We start from the raw sequence: 18,088 nt of genomic DNA on the forward strand, positions 1-18,088 counted from the left end.
CAACCACACACTGATGTTTCTCTCCCTCTCTTTCTCCCTCCCTTCTCCTCTCTCTAAAAATAAATAAATAAAATTAAAAGAAAAAAAAAACTTTGAATCAATTTCCAGGCAGCTATCAAAAAAAAAAAGAGCCCAGGCCAGTTGGCTCTGTTGGTTGGAAAACCAACCCATACCCCACAAGGTTGCAGGTTCAATCCCCGGTCAGGGCATGTACAAGAGGCAACCAATGTTTCTCTCTTACACCGATGTTTCTCTCCCTCTCTCTCTCTTTCTCTCTCCCTTCCTCTCTCCCTAAAGTCAATAATAAAAATAATATTCTCAGGTGAGGATTAAAAATATGTATATTAAAAAAATGCGCCCTGGCTGGCATAGCTCAGTGGATTGAGCGAGGACTGCGAACCAAAGTGTCGCAGGTTCGATTCCCAGTCAGGGCACATGCCTGGGTTACAGGTCATGACCCCCAGCAACTGCACATTGATATCTCTCTCTCTCTCTCTCTCCCTCCCCTCCCTCTCTAAAAATAAATAAAAATAAAATCTTTAAAAAAATGCCAGCCACCAGACACCACCACATCCTCCTTTTGCGTGGACTTTCCGGGCTGCTGCCACAAGCGGTCCGCAGTGGGAAACACCCGTCCTGGAGCTGCTCTGTCACCTTTCCCCCTCCCCATTGGCAGCCGGTGTAAACTCTTAGAACGACTTACATTGTTTCCCCACACCCGGGAGATAAAGGAGCCCCGGCAGCTCTAGGGCAGTGGCATGTTTGTCTTCTCCGTCCGGCCCGGATGCTGGTGGGTCAGACTGGACGCCCTGGGACCTGGTCCTTCTTCTAGTACCCTGAGCTCAATAAACCCGTTCCTCAGGACGCCTCTCAGCCTCGGTGGCTCTTGTTTAGGATGGGGATGGAATGGATGACCCTGGACACTGGACCCGATAACAACAGTGTGGGCCACCGACACGAGCCACACGGGTGCCACATTAGAAAAGAAAAACAGACCCAAGTAACTTCACTGATACATTTTAATGTAACCCAAAATATCCAAAAAGAAAGGGAGTCTCAAAGGCCAGGAAAAAGCGCTCATAAAAACACGGATTTAGTTTTCATTAAGACACACCGTTTCCTTACAATACACAAGTGAAAATCATGTTACTCACGGGGCCTGAAGAAGAGGATGGTCTCGGTGAACTCTCACCGTGCACCCAAATGCTCTCTGTCACGAATGCTACGTGTTCGGCTTCAAGTATGAGAGGAGAAACAAGAAACAGGGCCCATTTGCTCAAGTCGTCAACGGGCTGGATAGAAAGAGAACATGCACAAAAAAGGATTTAATATCACTTCAAACCACAGCTGCCACTTACCTCAACATCTGGGTCCGGGGCGTCCCTCCTCTGTAATTCCCGGTGGGATCTAAACAAGGTCCTCTGGTTCCCTCCCATAGGCCACGTTCACCCTGCGTTTCTTGTTTCCTGTTGAACTGTGGCTATTCAAACAGCCAAAAAAATGCCCTCTGCGACTCACGACAACTTTAACATCTCTAGATATTTGTTACCAAGAAATCGATTCTGAATCTGGGCTTGCTCCTGCCATTCCTTCTGGTTTGCACTAGAGCATGGAGGAGCTTTCCCATGCTCTCCAGACTCGGAGGGGCATGTAAGGACGAGGAGGCTCAGAGCACAGCCCAGTGGACAGAAGCCTGTTGCTAACAGAAGCCTGAAGAGCTGTCCTTCCATTTCCCCCAAGACTGATAAACCGACTGATGTCTGCTCTCCTTCCTGAAACCTCTCTGAAAAGACAGCAAATCGATTTTTAAGGCTTCCACCTAGGAAACACGAGACACACCCAGAGCAGAACCAGAGCGGAGAAAGCTGAAATCTGAGGCTGCAGGGGGCAAGCCTTAGCATCACCATCACCAAAAAAAAAAAAAGAAAAGAAAAGGCATTCGGGCCGGTCCCCCCAGTGCCGCAGACCTGTTCAGGCCTTGCCGGGGAGAGCAGGGGGTGCGTCCGCCAGGCCTCGCAACCTGGCACCCAGCACGTGCTTACAGTCGGCTGAGCTAAGGAAAGGATGAAAATTTGGAGGAGGAAAAACTCCTCTCTGTGAGTACATATAATTCTCAATAAGAATTAAAAACAAAAAAACAGATTGTCCACGTTACTCACACAAAGAAAATGTGTGCACATTAAACAAAACCCTGAGATTTCCCAGTTGGTATAAACTATCTTTGATTACGCTGACCCATTCTCACGGGACCTTCCATTACATACATTCTGCATGTGTGCATCTGGTTTTGAATATGTAAAATACACAGGCAACAAAAGCACAAGATTCAGTTCTACGGCTATTTCAGTCCAGGCAGACTGACAATAAGGCATCCACTGAACCAAATCATCAGCCCTGTGATATTTTAAATCTTAAAATAACAGTAGCTAGCCCCGGCCAGTGTGGTTCAGTGGGTTGGAGCACTGTCCTGTAAGCTGAAAGGTCTCGGGTTCGATTCCAGCGCACATGCCTGGGATGTGGACGTGTAAAGGCAACTGACCAATGTTTCTCTCTCACATCGAAGTTCCTTCCCCTCTCTCTCTCCATCCCTTCCCCTCTCTCTAAAATCAATAGGCATATGCTTGGGGGAAGATATCAGTAGCTAATCACAAATAAATTGTCAGGTTTTCCAGTTGTAGGCCTTAAACTTGAGAGCTTAAACCCAACAACCACTAACCACGCCTTCATTCACTGGACTACTGAGTGATGTCACAGGTCAGGCAGCAAAGCTGAACTGACCCAGACCTTAGGGAGAAAAAAATAAAAACTGAAAAGATGAACTGTGATTTAAACTCTGAGGGTAAGAGCAGGCCTGTCCCACCCAGTCTGGGTGAGACAGGGACATCTGAGCAAAGCTCGGGAATCAAGTTAACTATGCCAAGAGCTGGGGGCACAGCAAGTTAGAGAATCCCTCGAAAGCCCGAGGCAGGTCTGGCTGGAGCAGTGGACAAGGGCTGAACAGCATTAGTTAGTTGCTGAAGTTAGTAGAAGACCAAGAAAGTCATGGAGATGTTCCAAAGTGAAACTGTCTTCCAAGAAAAGTAAGGACATTTATGTCTCAATATTTTTGAAAGTTCAAAATTTCCACTGTAATCCTTACCAGTTTTTTTTTTTTAAGTAAATGATCCAGTTTGGAAAGCAGTGCAATAGAAAAATCCACCCCTCCATTTGCACTCACTTTATTTTCCTTCTCAACCAGGGTTCCTTGAGAGAATTAGGCTCCTTCCTTAAGGCATCCACTGTATATAATAAATGAATTTCACCCCCTTGCATCTAGGCGGTGCCAGATATGCCCTCTCTTAGATCTGAGACAGTTACTTATATTCTGTGTGTTAGAGCAGACCAACAAGGAAGGATAGTTTTGATTCGCTAGCAGCGCGGTATACTCCCATACCTAAGCACAACCTCAAAAAAGTATTCAAACCTAAGATTTTAATTCCCACCCAGTGTTAGGGCACACACATAGAAAAATCTCACTTTAATGCTAAAACTGAGTCTACTTTCCAGAAGGAAAGGGCAAGAAACTGATGAAAAGCGGAACACTTGGAAATGTTAATAAAAACATCAGTGACCTCCATGGAAATTTGCGCAGAACCGCACTGTGAATCAAGTCCCTTTGCCAATAGGAAGAACGGGAAGAACTACAGTTCCTTTTACAGAGCGCAGAGGTTTTTTGCAGAGATTAAACCACAGCGCCTACTGAATTTGTAGTCACCTGGCGATGTACTGGGCCAAAAAACAAAGGCTGTGCAAACCGAAAGGAGACATGGAAAGACAATCCGTGGAGCGCCCCGGCCGGCAAATGATGCCACTGGCAGAAGGACAGGAAGACCGGCAGTCTGCGTCCCATCGGAGATACCTGACTGAAAGCTGGGGATCTGCAACCTTTCTCTAAATTCAGTTCAACCAAACTCCAGCCCAGAGAGGACAGAAGGACAGACTAAGCGGGCAGTGCTCTCGGGTTCAGAGCTAATGGCCACGGCACGGTCGCAGGGGTACACGCCTATTTTGTAATGCCAAGAGCCTGGCGTCCACACACTGGACTTCGCGCGCCCTGGGGAGGCGAACGCGTCACCTTTCAGTTCCACATCTCCGGTCCCCTAACCCGGGTTTCCCCGGGCATCGCGCGCAGAAGGACCCCAGCCCGCCGCCCGCGCCGGCGCGGAAGGTGCTCCTCGGTTCGCACCGCCCAGGGCGGGCGGGCAGGCGCTTCCGGATTGGCTTGCCCGGCGAGGGGCCCGGAGACCGCGACCCCCGCCCCGCCGCCCCGCCGCCCCGCCGCCCCGCCCCCTGCAGGCCCCGCCCCCCGCCGCCGCCGCCCGCCCACCTGGCTCTCACTGACGCAGAAGACGCGGCCGCCGCGGCTCAGGCACACGCGGGCATCCCGGGGCTGCGCGGCCGCGCCGCAGAACGTGAAGGAACAGCGCGTGGCGAGCAGCCGCCGCACCGTGGCGCGCACGAGCGCGGCCGGCCGGCGCCCCCAGCGCACCCACAGGTACAGGTAGCAGAGCGTGATGAGCATGGCCCGCCGCGGGGCGCTGGCTCGGGGCGCTGGCTCGGGACGCTCGCGCTCCCCGGCCGGCCCGCCCCTCCCCTGCACCCCCGCCGGCCGGAAGGGGCGGAGCCGCAAGGGAGAGGCCACGCGGGGAAGTGGGTGTGCTGCTGTGGGCGGGGATGTTGTGACGGGGGCAGTGGAAGCCTGTGGGGCAGGATGATGAGTAGGTTGAGCATCAGGGGTGCAGGCCGGAGGCTGCCCGGCCTGTTGAAGCCCCAGTCCGGCCTCCCCTCCTGCACGGGTGGGAGGCTGATTGAGGAAGGGGCCGTGCGTGTTTAATACACGAATTAACCCGCGCCATACAGGGACCGAAGTGTGCTGGCAGCCTCCACCCAGTCCGGCGGGGAAAAGAAGGTGAGGCCTTACGTAAATTCATACGATGCAATAAAATACTGGGTTGGCCAAAAAGTTCGTTTGGGTTTTTCCTTAATGTGGCTCCAGTAGCGCTTCGTTCTCTTCATTCGAAACAATTTTGTTAAGATTGCATTGTGACAGCTGTCGTATCAGTCTGCATTAAAACACTTACTAAAATTGGGGAATTTTAGTGTAGCCATTTTAATAGTGAAGATGTAAGAAAATACCCAATATTTTCCGCATATTCTTTATTATTCCAAGAAAGGTAAAAACGCAACTGAAACGCGAAAAAAGATTGGTGCAGTATATGGAGAAGGTCCTGTGACTGATTAAAAGTGTCAAAAGTGGTTTGTGAAGTTTCATGCTGGGGATTTCTCACTGGATGATGCTCCAGGGTCAGGTAGATCAGTTAACCTTGATAGCAATCAGCCCTGGCTGGTGTAGCTCAGTGCATTGAGTGTGGGCTGTGAACCAAAGGGTCGCATGTTCGATTCCCAGTCAGGGCACGTGCCTGGGTTGCAGGCCCGGTCCCTGGTAGGGGGCCTGCAAGAGGCAACCACACATTGATATAAAAAAAAGAAAAAATAACTTTTAAAAAAAGTTAATAGAGATCAAATTGAGACATTAATTGGGAACAGTCAATGTTCTACCACATACTCAAAATATCCAAATCAGAAAGTTGAAAAATATGTCTTTTATGGGAGAAAACCATGTGGACTTTGTGGCCAACCCAATTATTTCTTCTGGACTCTGTGCAGTTTAAAGTCAGGGCAGGAAACAAGTTGAAGACAGATCAGGAGTAAAAAGCTGCCTGGTGTTCTTGCATGCGTGAATCACCACTTTGTGAGCATCCTAAAGCCAGTAGGAAAAGGAAAATGTCAGCTAGGACTCGGTGCTCTCGTCCCCGAAGAGAAGCATAATTATTCCTGGTGCGGACGGACAAGATTTCTCCCATGGAGCCCCATTTCTTAGAGGCAGTCTGTAGAGAAGCACTGAGAACACAACACTGTGGACGCCACTCACCCACAGGATCGCCAGCGGTGGAGCAAACCCACCGGAAATAGAGGACAGTTTCCTCAGGACACTGAAGCACAGCTGAGATTGTCCCTGCATCGCTTCCCATTCTGGCCTTTGCTCTAAGTCAGAGGTGGCAAACACAAGGCCTGTGGGCCAAATATGGCCCTCCACCTTGTTTTATCTCATCTGGCACCTTGTGTCTATCCAGCGGCAGCACCGAGCTCCTTGCCCCTAGTTAAGGAGCAGTTACATTGATACAGTCCTAGAATTACATTCGGCCCTTTGAAGGCAACTGTGAGGTTGTTGTGGCCCCTGGTAAAAATGACTCTGACACCCCTGCTGTGAGTGGGTGGCAGAATGCACTCAATGCAATCCAGTATGCCACGCCCAAGTCTTCCTGCATCCAAGGACAGGTTTTTAAAGGGCCCTGGCCAGGTAGTTCAGTTCATGAGAGCATCATCCCAAAAAGCCAAGGTTGGGGGTTCAACGTTCAGCCAGGGCACGTACAAAAACAAACCAACACAGGCATCAGTAAGTGAAACAACAAATCAGCGTTTCTCTCTCTCCCTTCCACTCTCTGTTTAAAATCAGTAAATTTAAAGTAGCAGTATAGAATACCCACTTTCAGAACCTCACACTTCCAGTGAGATGACATAGGACATTCTCCCATTGTCCATGGCAATGATAGATCTAAAAAGAGAAAGACACTAAGAAGAAATAGCAGGGCTCGGAAACAAGGTGAGCATCGAAGTGGACCAGAAATAGAAGAACGACGCTGGTGAGCAGGGTGAAGCCATACCCTACTGTGGCAGTTGGGAAGCAGGTCCCTGCACGGGAACAAGACCTAAAATTGTGTCACTGCAGGAAGAAGTGAGGGAGCCCCTCTGAGGGGGGACTCAGCCCCTCCGTGATGACACAGGGCTGCCAGTCAGGAATTAAGAACATGCAAAGGCTTAATAAACGATCAACCCTGATGTTCTCCTACACAAACACTTCAGATAGCCTTCTAGGAGTTCGCTGAATTTTGGCTCCAAGGACCAGTCTCCCCACCCCCGGGCCAGGTACAGAGAAGTCGTCTCCTCTCCCTGAAGATCACAAGCATCTCTAGTTTCTCCAGGTTCCTTAAGAGCTCTGCACCCTCACCTTCCACGGACAACACGACTCCATCTGACCAGAACGGGAGCTTTCCAGGTTGACCCTCGGGTGTCTCACAATGTCGTGGTCTCGGAAGACGTCATGGGAAAAATGTGGAGGTCAAAACTGTACACCAGCTCTGGCTTACAAAGAATGGGGAGCATACTGGGTCACCCCAAATGGAGAAGTGGATGAGACCCCTTCCTGCCCCTTTGACTGAGGACCCCTGATACTGCTCACGGCCAGGAAGGAGAAGAGGAGCGCAGGTGGATGAGGAGGGGCAGGAGGGGTTCAAGGGTCGCACAGCAGGCTCTGTTCATGATCCCACCTGAAGTGATGGGACTTAGCTCCATCGCCCCAGGGAGCAATGGGAAGGGGGAAGGAGGCAAAAATACAACATCAGGGGATCGACTCTGTGTACCTGCTGCCCACCCTGTCCCTTGCTACCCAAGGAGGGGTCCCTGGCATCAAGCAGCATCGTCGGCACCTAGGAGCTTGCTAGAAATTCAGAATCCCAGGCACCATCCTGGACCCAATGAGTCCATATCTGCACTTTTTAACAAAAAACCCCACATGATTCACAAACACATTCAGGCTTGAAAAGCACTGCCAAAGTCTCCATCTATTACTCCCTGCATCTGGGTTGCTCCAGACTCTCAAGACTTCCACACTGTTATTGCAGTAGGAGTTTGAAAACTAGACTTGGCCATTTACAAGACCATCCCTGTAGGAAGAATGGTGCACTCCCTAGCCAGCACCTGAAGAGCACCTCAGCTGCCCAGCAGAACCACTGGCTGTCTCCAAGAAAAGCCTTCCCAGGCTCACAGTCTCTGGTCCCCCGCCCTTGGGAGGCCCGCCAGGGAAGTGATGGTTTGGGGGCGAGGCGGAGTTGAAACCAAAAGAACGTCAGTCTCCTAGAGGAAGCCAGTCTGTCCCCCTTTAAACAGGTGACAGCTCGTCCCCAGAGAAAAGTCTATCACAGTGACATCAGCTCTGTCTGAACTTGGGAAGCACCTGAACTTGGGAAGCATTCAGCATGCTGATCAGTGCAGTAGCCACAGCTGAGAAGGATAGTTTGTTTTTGAAATAAAATCCCAATTTCATAGGAAATGATGGGTAGGTACTAAACGTTAAATAACTGTCATTGTAAAGAGTCCATTTTTAGCAGTTAAAATACATAGTCTTTGTTTTATAAATAAGAGTCTATTCCCTCCACAAGGGTTAGACTGCTAAACCAGTTTGCAAATTTAAAATGATGTTCAGAGATTCCACTGATGGTCTCAAAAAAGACCATCTGTTTAAAAAGGTGCTCTCTGAGATAAATGTAATTGAAATACATATTTAATTGGAATCAGGAGGTTTTTGTTGGCAAAAACTATAAAATGTGAAGAGCTTTGAATACTCAATGATCGATGCTATGTGTGTTTACTAGTCAGAAAATGTCCGTGTCACTCTCTGTATGTGCAGTTAAAGATTAAGTGAATTAACCTATTTTAAAATAACAATCCAGCCCTGGCTGGCGTAGCTCAGTGGATTGAGCACGAGCTGCAAACCCAAGTGTTGCAGGTTCGATTCCCAGTCAGGGTACATGCCTGGGTTGCAGGCCAGGGCCCCCAGCAACCACACATTGATGTTTCTCTCTCTCTCCCTCCCTCCCCCACTCCCTTCCCTCTCTAAAAAAAAATAAAATAAATTTTAAAAAAAGTAACATGGCTCTTCAAAAAAATCCTCCCTTTTTTAAAGATTTTATTTAATTTTAGAGATGGGAAGGGATGGAGAAAGAGAGAGAGAGAGAGAAACATCAATGTGTGGTTGCCTCTGGAGTGGCCCTCACTGAGGACCTGGTCAGCAACCCAGGCATGTGCCCTGACTGGGAATCGAACCTGCGACCCTTTGGTTTGCAGCCCGCACTCAATCCGCTGAGCTATGCCAGCCAGGGCCAATCCCTTTTCTTATTGGTTTAAACTTAAAATAAAAACACAGTTTTTGACAGAGAGATAAACTACTGGCTTGGGCTGTGATCGGGGCCCCAGAGGGGAAAAGAAAGGTGTCATTTTCAATCTTGCTGATCAGCAAATGCCAGGGCCCTTGTGAAGGCAGCGGTCAATCCAGCCACCACTACCCTGGGTCAGAGATCGCCTTGGGAATCCCAATGTTTAAAAACACTTTTTCTAAATAGGAAAATTTTATATTAAGTGTCTTAAATGTTCATAAGTAATTCCTTATAATTATATAATATGGCTTAGAAATTTGTTGTTTTAATTGCATTGTATTTCTATAAACTTTGGTGATTGTCCTAATATTATTTCTTTTGGAAGTTTTATATTTATCAAAAGGACTCAAAGTTCTATGCCAGAGTTGTAATTCAAAATACAAATAATAGCCCTGGCTGGTGTGGCTCAGTAGATTGAGTGCCGGCGTGCAAACCAAAGGGTTGCTGGTTTGATTCCCACTCAGGGCACATGCCTGGGTTGTGGACTAGGTCCCCAGTTGGGAGTGCGTGAGAGACACCAACACATTGATGTTTCTCTCCCTCTCTATCTCCTTCCTTCCCCCTCTCTAAAAATGATAGATAAAATCTTTATAAAACATACAAATAATAATAAAGACAAGATGTGAATTGTGACCTAAGAATTAAAAGATTCTTTTACATAAACCCTAGGAGCCTGTATGTGCTGTGTCATTATTTCTTAATTGCACGCAATGCCAAGATAACGGCTATCTCCCCGATCTCCTGGCAATAAGAGATAGAGGCACTGGCTGGTAATACGTCAAGATAATGCTAACTGGAAGAACCAGGTGAACTGATTCGCTGTAAATCTTGGTATAATAATATGTAGCATTAAGTTGGTAAGGAAATGTTACATAGTAATAAAATAAGATCTAAGTTTTTTTAAGATTTTATTTTATTTTTTTTTGAGAGAGAGAGAGACAGACAGACAGACATCAATGTGCGGTTGCTGGGGGCCATGGCCTGCAACCCAGGCATGTGCCCTGACTGGGAATCGAACCTGTGACACTTTGGTTCGCAGCTTGCGCTCAATCACTGAGCTACGCCAGCCAGGGCAAGAAGATCTAAGTTTTAAAATAGGATGGAGTCTAGTTAAAATGTAGGTACTAACTGTGTAAAACGTGTACATTCTAACATGAGTCAGAAAGACACAGAAAGTAAAGAACAGGCAGAACCTGTTAGCTGGGCTGCACAGCACACACGTAGGGGTCTTTTTGGTGACAGCAGGGGGACCCCGATGAAATGGAACTGACCCAGAAGGTCGCGGACTGATTTCAGAATGGGTTGGCGCGCTGCACCTGCCTCCTGCCTCCTCTGGGAGTCAGTATCTGGAGGGAGCAGGGGACGGCTTACTGAATGCTACCATCTTCTCAGAGCTTAAACTGTCGGCTTTTATTTCCTTGAAAGATTTTATTTATTTATTTTTAGAGAGGGGGAAAGGAGGAAGAGAGAGAAGCACCAAAGTGTAGTTGCCTCTTGTGCCTGGGGACCTGGGCACGTGCCCTGACTGAGAATCCAACCAGTAACCCTTTCGTTCGCGGGCCAGCACTCAACCCACTGAGCCACACCGGCCAGAGAAAACTATCAGTTTCTAGAGTACAGCACCCTCAAGTTGAAAGCCAGATGAAGTAGTGGGGCCAAGCCCTCCCCCACATGAGTGTCTGAAGAGCTGGGTGGAAGGACAGACAGACAGGAGTCGCTGCACGTCCTCGCTGGGACGCTGAGGACCCACGGACCTGCACAGAGCATCTTGACCCCCCTCCAGTCACCTTAGGGCTCACGTTAACAGCGTACTGTTTCAGAACAATCATACTGTCAAATCAGGCAACACGGAATTTTAGTTGGGTAATCAAAATAGAGGAATACACAGACATTGAAACCTCCCTGGGAACCGGTACAAACCCATCAGATGGACGGAGACGCCCATCTGAATCCCTGGGAGTGTGGCGTGCAGCCCGTTGCTTGAAAATCCGACTGGGTCCAGTTTTCATCCCTCCCATCTTTCTGCAGCCTCTGCTTTCCCGGCCGCGGCCTGCTGTCCCCGCTAGTCAGGGAAACGGAAGCCCTGAGAGCATTAGAGAGCTTGCTCCCTGGGCTATGGCATCACTTCGGCTCCAATAAACTGTCACAAAAATTTCTCTTAAAAGAGGAAGAAAGGAACCAGCCTAAATACTGAAACGGGGGCTGGGGGAGCTGTTAATATTGAGATGTTGCTCCAGACACTGAGAAAGTGCACACACACCAAAAGGGACAGGCAGGTGACCCCGGGAACAGAGGTAACGGAGGGCTGCTGCCCGCCCCCGGGGAACTGAGCCCCAAGGAGCCGGGGCCACCTGGTGGGAGCGGGAACCTCCCAGAGCTATCCTCTGCAAGAGGGAGACCCAGCCAGACCCACAGAGAAGGGGGGAAACTCCTGGGTTTCTCCACTCCCTTGGCCTTCTAGTGCCCCCTGGGCCGAACTTGGTTGAAGCTAAACGGAAGGGGAGCGTCAAAGAGCCTCCTTCCTCGCCCATTACTGCAGAGGAGGGGAGGCGGGGAGGGGGGATCTGAGTCTGAGGAAGAACAGGCGGGTGGCCAGCCCCTGCCCATTCTGAAATGCTTCCCTTAAAACAGTGCTTCCCAGATCCATTCTCTGTTTCTGTTCCTACAGTATGGGCCGAATTGTCTCCCCCAAAATATTCTGATGCTGAAATCCTAACCCCCAACACCTTAGTACGTGAGTGTACGTGGAGATGAGGCCTTCATGGTGGCGGTGGTGGCGGTGAGGGTGGAATGAGGTCGCAGGGGCGGGCTTCAACCCAGTGGGGCTGGGGTCCCTGTAAGAGATCAGGACTTGGGAGGGGGGGCATGCGGGGGGAAATGGCCATCCACACGGCAGGGAGGGAGGCCTCAGGAGAAACCGGCCCTGCCGACACTTCCATGTGGGGGCGCCCAAGCGCACTAACCGGTCCCGGCTCCCCGCGCCGCCTTCTCTGCCTCTCGCGCTCCTTCCAGCCGTCGGGCGCGAGGGAGCCTTCGCCCCGTGTCTGCCCTCCCCCGTTCTCCACGGCGGCTCCCTTCGCCCACCGGGTTTCCGTGACCGCCGCTCTGGGCGCAGCGCCCTGACCCTCACTGCCGGCTCCGGCCTTTCCCAGCCTCCAGCGCCATCGTCATCCCTCCCGTGTGTATTTATTTGGATATTTTGTTGGCATCTCAGAAGCAACGTGCATAAAACGGAATGCAGTTTTCTCCCACAAATGACCTCTTTACCCTGATTCCTGTCTCTGCGGAGAACGTCCCATTCTCCTTTCCACCCGGACCTGGAATGCAGTCTCTGTGCGGCCTCAGCTTCCCTCCACCCCCCGCACCCCGTTTATCTCCGTTGATGGTGCCGCCACACAGTCCTGAGTCTCATCTTCCCCTCACCCCTCTCTGCCGTGGTCGCTGGAGCCAGCGTGGTAGCCACCAGCCCCCTGCAGGCCTCCCACTCCAGCACCTTCTGCACGCGACTCCCCACAGTGCGCCTGTGATCCGTCACCCCCTTCCTCAAACCCTTCAGTGCCTGCCCCTGCCCACCACGAAGCTCAGGGGGGCTTCCCTGGCCTTCAAGACCTTCCACCGCACCCACCTAGCCTGGTCACCCGTAAGGACCATCCATCCATTCATGGACTCACTCCCCGTGCCTGCACACCAAGCCCTGTGCTAATCACTATGTACATTCTTTCACCTAACCCTCTCGTTAACAGCGGGGTGGCTCTTGTCCCCAGGTGGCACAGGAGAAAGTTGAGTTTAGAGCAACTGAGTAACTTGCCTGAGATCCCACAACTAGGTCGGGAAAGTGGGAGCTGAATTTATGTCTGTCTGTCTCCAAAGCCCTCCACTATGTAAGCTGGGCGCCTGAGAACAAGGAATGCCCTACGAGCAAGAAAAATAAGTTGAAATAAAACTCAGGATCCAAGGTGGAGGGTGGCAACGGGAGGTTCAGGTGTGCCGCTGCTAGCCTGGAGGACAGCCTTCTGTGTCCAGATCACACAGGCTGGGGCTGCCCAGGGGCTGGACGCACCCGAAAAGCCGCGGCTGGGATTTCACAGAGAACGCCAGAGCAAACAGCTCGCTCTAAAAATGCACTAAAAGAGAGCTATGGTCCACTTTCTGTACAACTGAATGTCACTGATTTACTACTGTTTTAAGGACCCTCAAGTATAGGGAAAATCCAAAGTTAAAAATTACAGAGTCAAACCCTGGCTGGTGTGGCTCAGTGGATTGAGCACCGGCCTGCAAACCAAAGGGTCACTGGTGTGGCTCCCGGTCAGGGCACATGCCAGGGTTGCAGGCCAGGTCCCCCGTTGGGAGCATGTGAGAGGCAACCTATCAATGTTTATCTCTGTCTCTCCCCGCCCCCCATCTCTCCCTCCCTTCTCCTCTCTCTGAAAAGAAATAAAAAATCTTCTAAAAAATTAAAAATTACAGTCAAAATGCGACATGGGCGCACACAATACAATAGGCAGATGACACAGACTTGTGCACCTGAGACCCATGGTTTTATCAGCAACCACCCCGATACATTCAATAAACATTTTTTAAAAGAAGAAAATGCAACTCGGGACCCTGGGTTGGATCCTGGAAAGGAAAGGGCCCTGCACGGAAACTGCCGGAATCCGAGGGCTGCGGCTCAGCCGACACCGTGCCGCGCTGGTGTCCAGGGACTCTTTCGGTCCGTCCATGGCTGCGTGAGCGCCAGAGGGACCTGGGTGAAGGAACTCTGTGCTACTTTTGCAACTCTTTTGTAAGTCTAAAATGATTTCAAAATAAAAAGTTACACACACTAGAGGCTGACCTCCTACTGAATTTCATTGGCGTCCCTCCCGCTCCTGTCCTTCACTGGCCACGCAGTGTGAAGCCTATCACTCCATCTCTCTGGGCCCCGGTTCCCTGGCTGTTTAGAAAAGGAGAGACACCCACCAGATCACCTCCGACTGCGCCCTCGAGCGCTGAAGTCCTGAGACCCCGACACACTGCAGTGTGAGTCGCTTTACAAGCATTTCATTGGCAGTAATGTCTTACACTCCTGCAAGTCCCCGGCACATTAAGCACATTGAAGGTGCTTAATAAAAGCTTCAGAAACTGGCTCATCCATTTGTTTGTAAAGCGAGGTAACACGTCTCTTCTACTCCGCTGGCCACTAGAGAGAGAAGTGCTCACAGAACGTTCTTCACTGAGAGCCAACGTGTCTTCGCCCAGCAGTGGGGAGTGGGCCCTTAGATCCCAGGCAGAGTCTGCTCCCGGTGGGGGCAGGGGAGCCACCCTCTGTGCGCAGCGCCCTGCCCCTTGGATGGGACCTCCAGCGGGGCCTGTAGCACCCATCAGACGACCACACACAGGCAGGGCGCTCACAGCCCAAGTCACCCCGAGGACAGTGCAGGGAATGGGAGCAGGAATGGGAGCCCCGCTCGCTCTAACTACATTGTTGTCTCCCTGCCGACCCTGCCCCACGTCCTGATCTCAGGCCTCACTTTTAAAGGGCCAGTAATGGGGGTCAAATGAATGACTGGAAATTGACTACAACCTTTACAACCAAAAGGAGATAAAGACATGAGCCGCTGCACACACCCCAACTCCCCGCCGCCCCCCACCCCACCCCACACAAACGCATTCAGTGACCGTGGGCAGGTGCCTGCCCCCCAGCTTGGGAGTTAGAGCATCCCCGAGGTGCCTGTGGAGGGGGAGCACGCAGCACTGAGTACACCCGATTAACGACAGGACACGTTCTGAGAAATGTCCAAGTGGTTTCACAGTTGTGCAAACATACAGCACCCCCTTACACACACGTGGCCTACCACGTGGCTAACAGGGTGCAGCCCATTGCTCCCAGCACAGCACATTCCTGTACAAAACAACACCAGATTAAATCAAACACGAGAAAATGATGCAACCAAGAGATGCAGTGAACACGAGATGCAGGAGGCTGCTGCTGGCGCAACACGGCATACTGTCTACAGCGAACTGCTCTTTATACGCAGGTAAAGGACGTAAGATAACGATGCAAAGTCTAATACAGTAAATACATAAACTAGCAACAGTCATTATGATCGTTTTCAAGTACTCTGCACTGTATGGAATTGTGTGTGCTATAGTGTGCACTGCACATAATTGTGTGTACTATAGTGTGTACTGTACATAATCGTGTGTGCTGTAGTGTGTGCTGCACATAATTGTGTGTGCTGTACTTTCAACATACAGCACGGTAGGTCTGTTTGCTCCAGCGTCACCACAGACACCCGAGTGATGTCCTGACCACTGCCACGTCACTAGGCTATGGGAGGTGTTCAGCTCCACTGTAACGTTACGGGACCACCGTCCCACAGGCCCTCCACCGAGGACGAACCATCCCCATGCGCTGATGGAGCAACAGCCCACCTGCACCCAGTCAACAGACTAGAAGGGCAAGGCCGTTTCATCCCCACGAGGGCTTTCCAGGAGGACAGTGTTGCCTCCTTTTGGCAGCACGGGATGCTTGGGCTCTGAGGCCCACACTAGCAGGGGTCCTTCCCAGTAGAGGAGGACAATGCCTTTGTCAGGCACAGAAAAGCATGTCTGCCTAGGAATTTTCCCCCACTGGTCAGTCCCGGTGCCTGAAGCCTCCACCACCTGACACACTCCTCCAGGTGAAGTCATCTCCCAACAGAAGCAGATTTAAACTGAAGTCAGTGTGTGGAGTCCAGGGCTCCCGCTTTTAATGGCGTCTGTCCCATTAATTGGAATATTCAGAGCAGGGCCCCGTGTGCAGGACAGAGGACAGAAACATTCAGCTGTGTATAAACTTGCAGCCCCAAGAGCTGCTGGGTGGAATCCTGGGCAGAGTGTGTCTGGGGCAAGAAAGACCACAGGGACACACAGAAGGCTATCAAGGGACAACTGGAGAAGAGAAGGGACTGAAAGAGTCCAAAGCACACAGGAGGCTAACTGTGGAAAAGGAGACTCGGCCAGAAGCGACAAGCCCAGCGGTCATGCCCAGTGCACTGGCCTTCTCTCCTTGCGGGTGAAAGTTCCGTGAGACTGGGCAGAGAGTCATATGACAACTGGATTTTTTTTTTCCCCTCTCCCCCTCCACCAACCTGAACATTTTTTCTCTTAGGACCTGACACTTTTCCACGCTTAGGAAGAGCCACTTACAGATTCTGAGGAAAACAAAAAGTCATACCTATTATTATAAACCTTTGCTAGTGGAAATCCCATGGGTGCGGAGACAAGTCTGGTGCAAAGACTCGGTGGGAGAACCGAGGCGGTAGTACAGCCACAGCCCGGTGCGTTCCCGGCTCAGCTCTCGGCTTTGCTTCCTCCCTGTCACACTAAACGGTCTCTCCCCGGAGGCTCCGGTACAGTCTCCAGGAGCGGGTCCAGCGAAGCGGCAGTGCCCCCTGTTGACGCCCCTTGCTTTGCAGGTCAAACCGTGATTTTTAAAACGTTTATGCAACCCCCCTGCTTAGCCCCAACAGCACAGCAGGCGGTTTATAATTAACAGCAGATCGGGTGGAACGGGACGAGAAATTAAGAGAAGCGTCTCAGCAACCACGGGGCTAAGTAGGTTCTGTGTTTACCAAACGGTCGAGCCGTAGGTAGAGAACGGGCGCGCTCCGGGGGAAGCCGAGAGCGGAACGGTGATGCAGCCGAAAGGGACCTGCCCTAGGCGGCCCACTTGCTACAAGACTTCAGCCCCGGAGAGATGATTGCGCCCAGCCCCGATTCGGATATCCTAAATGGGGGGGGGGGGGGGGGGGGGGGGGCGCAGATTGCAGATTGCACGCCGTGATAAAACTATTCCTTTCTATAAATAACTCCCCTGGGGGGTGGTGATAAACGGCGGGTTCAACGGCCGGCCACCCGGCTTTCTCTGGGGAAACCCACCGACCAGCGTGCGCCTGCGCCAACGTGGAGGCTCGGCCCTGGCACCTCCGCCCTTGGGCCTGGCGAGACGGTCAATCCGCGCGGCACGTACCTGTGGGTCGAGCCCGGAGCACCCGGACCCCACCGCCGCGCTCCAGGCCTCCGGGCCTCCCAGCGCCGCAGCTGCGCCCGGACCGAGGGGGCGGCCGCCGCTGAAATGCACCCGAAGGGGGCGGGGTGTTGTCGCGCAGGACTGATCAGGTGGCAGCGAGGGTGTGGGAAACAGGCCATGGGAATGGCCTGATCTGGATATCCCTCCCTGGGCCCCCCTGCGGGGTAACACCCCCAGATTCTGACCCCGCCCCAGCACGCTGTGCCGCGGGCCGCACCCGCGCGGACTCCTGGCTCCGCGGAGCACCCCTACCGCTGCCCAGAACACGGCCTCCGCCGGCCGCGGCATCCTACGACCCGTCCTTTACCTCTGGCCTGGAATGTCAGAATGCCACCTCCTCGGGAGGCCTGGCCTGACCGCGGGGTAGGTGAAGCCCCCTTCCCGAGTCCTCTGCGGAAACTCCCCCATCTCGTCATTGTTGGTAATTGTACCACGTGCCTGCCTTTCCTAGTCTCACACACACACACACACACACACACACACGCGGGGCGGGAGCCGCCTCTGTCTATCCCGGGCACATGGTAAAAGTGGCCGAAGGTCTTGCTCAATGAGAGAGAAAGGAAGCCAAATCGGGCTGCTCCCGCGGGATGTTTGCTGAAGGGGGTGCAGAGCGTGGGCGTCAGTTGTTCGCTCAGTGAACTAATAAGTCCCCGACGTTACTCCTTTCACGGCAAGAGGACCTGGGACCTCCCTCCGCTGAGGACACCGTCCGATCCCCAAACCACCCTGAGAAGTCTTCATTCTGCCACCCGAGCTCCGAGGCCTTCCTGCGTGGCGCGGCGCTTGCGAGCAAGGGCTCGAGGCTTCCGCCTCTGTTTGGGGGAACAGGGAACTCATGACTCTCCGCGGGGGGCCCAGACTGACCCGTGGGGTCCATTAGAATACTCCCCCAAAGACTAGGGGAAAATGAGAACACCAAGCATTTGCAGGAAGGACATGCTGG

General features: G+C 51.9%; 1 protein-coding gene across 2 annotated transcripts in view; it reads right to left on the minus strand.

Moving 5' to 3' along the window:
• HLCS (holocarboxylase synthetase) overlaps positions 1 to 17,283 on the minus strand; it is a 182,766-nt gene extending 165,483 nt beyond the window's left edge. The window contains exons 1-2 of one of the 2 annotated variants that reach the window (XM_036017423.1): positions 17,086 to 17,283; positions 1,155 to 1,292 (exon numbers count right to left, since the gene is read on the minus strand). Coding sequence is in view for 1 of the 2 variants with exons in the window: in XM_028504909.2 (XP_028360710.1) it covers positions 1,155 to 1,292; positions 4,367 to 4,561 (333 nt within the window). In the remaining variant the exon portion in view is untranslated. Of the gene's footprint in view, positions 1 to 1,154; positions 1,293 to 4,366; positions 4,631 to 17,085 lie in introns of those variants that run through there. The other variant, XM_028504909.2, reaches the window with a different exon arrangement.
• Positions 17,284 to 18,088: the final 805 nt, after the last annotated feature.

This window comes from Phyllostomus discolor, chromosome 2 (genome assembly GCF_004126475.2).
Source record: "Phyllostomus discolor isolate MPI-MPIP mPhyDis1 chromosome 2, mPhyDis1.pri.v3, whole genome shotgun sequence".
Taxonomy (NCBI): domain Eukaryota; kingdom Metazoa; phylum Chordata; class Mammalia; order Chiroptera; family Phyllostomidae; genus Phyllostomus; species Phyllostomus discolor.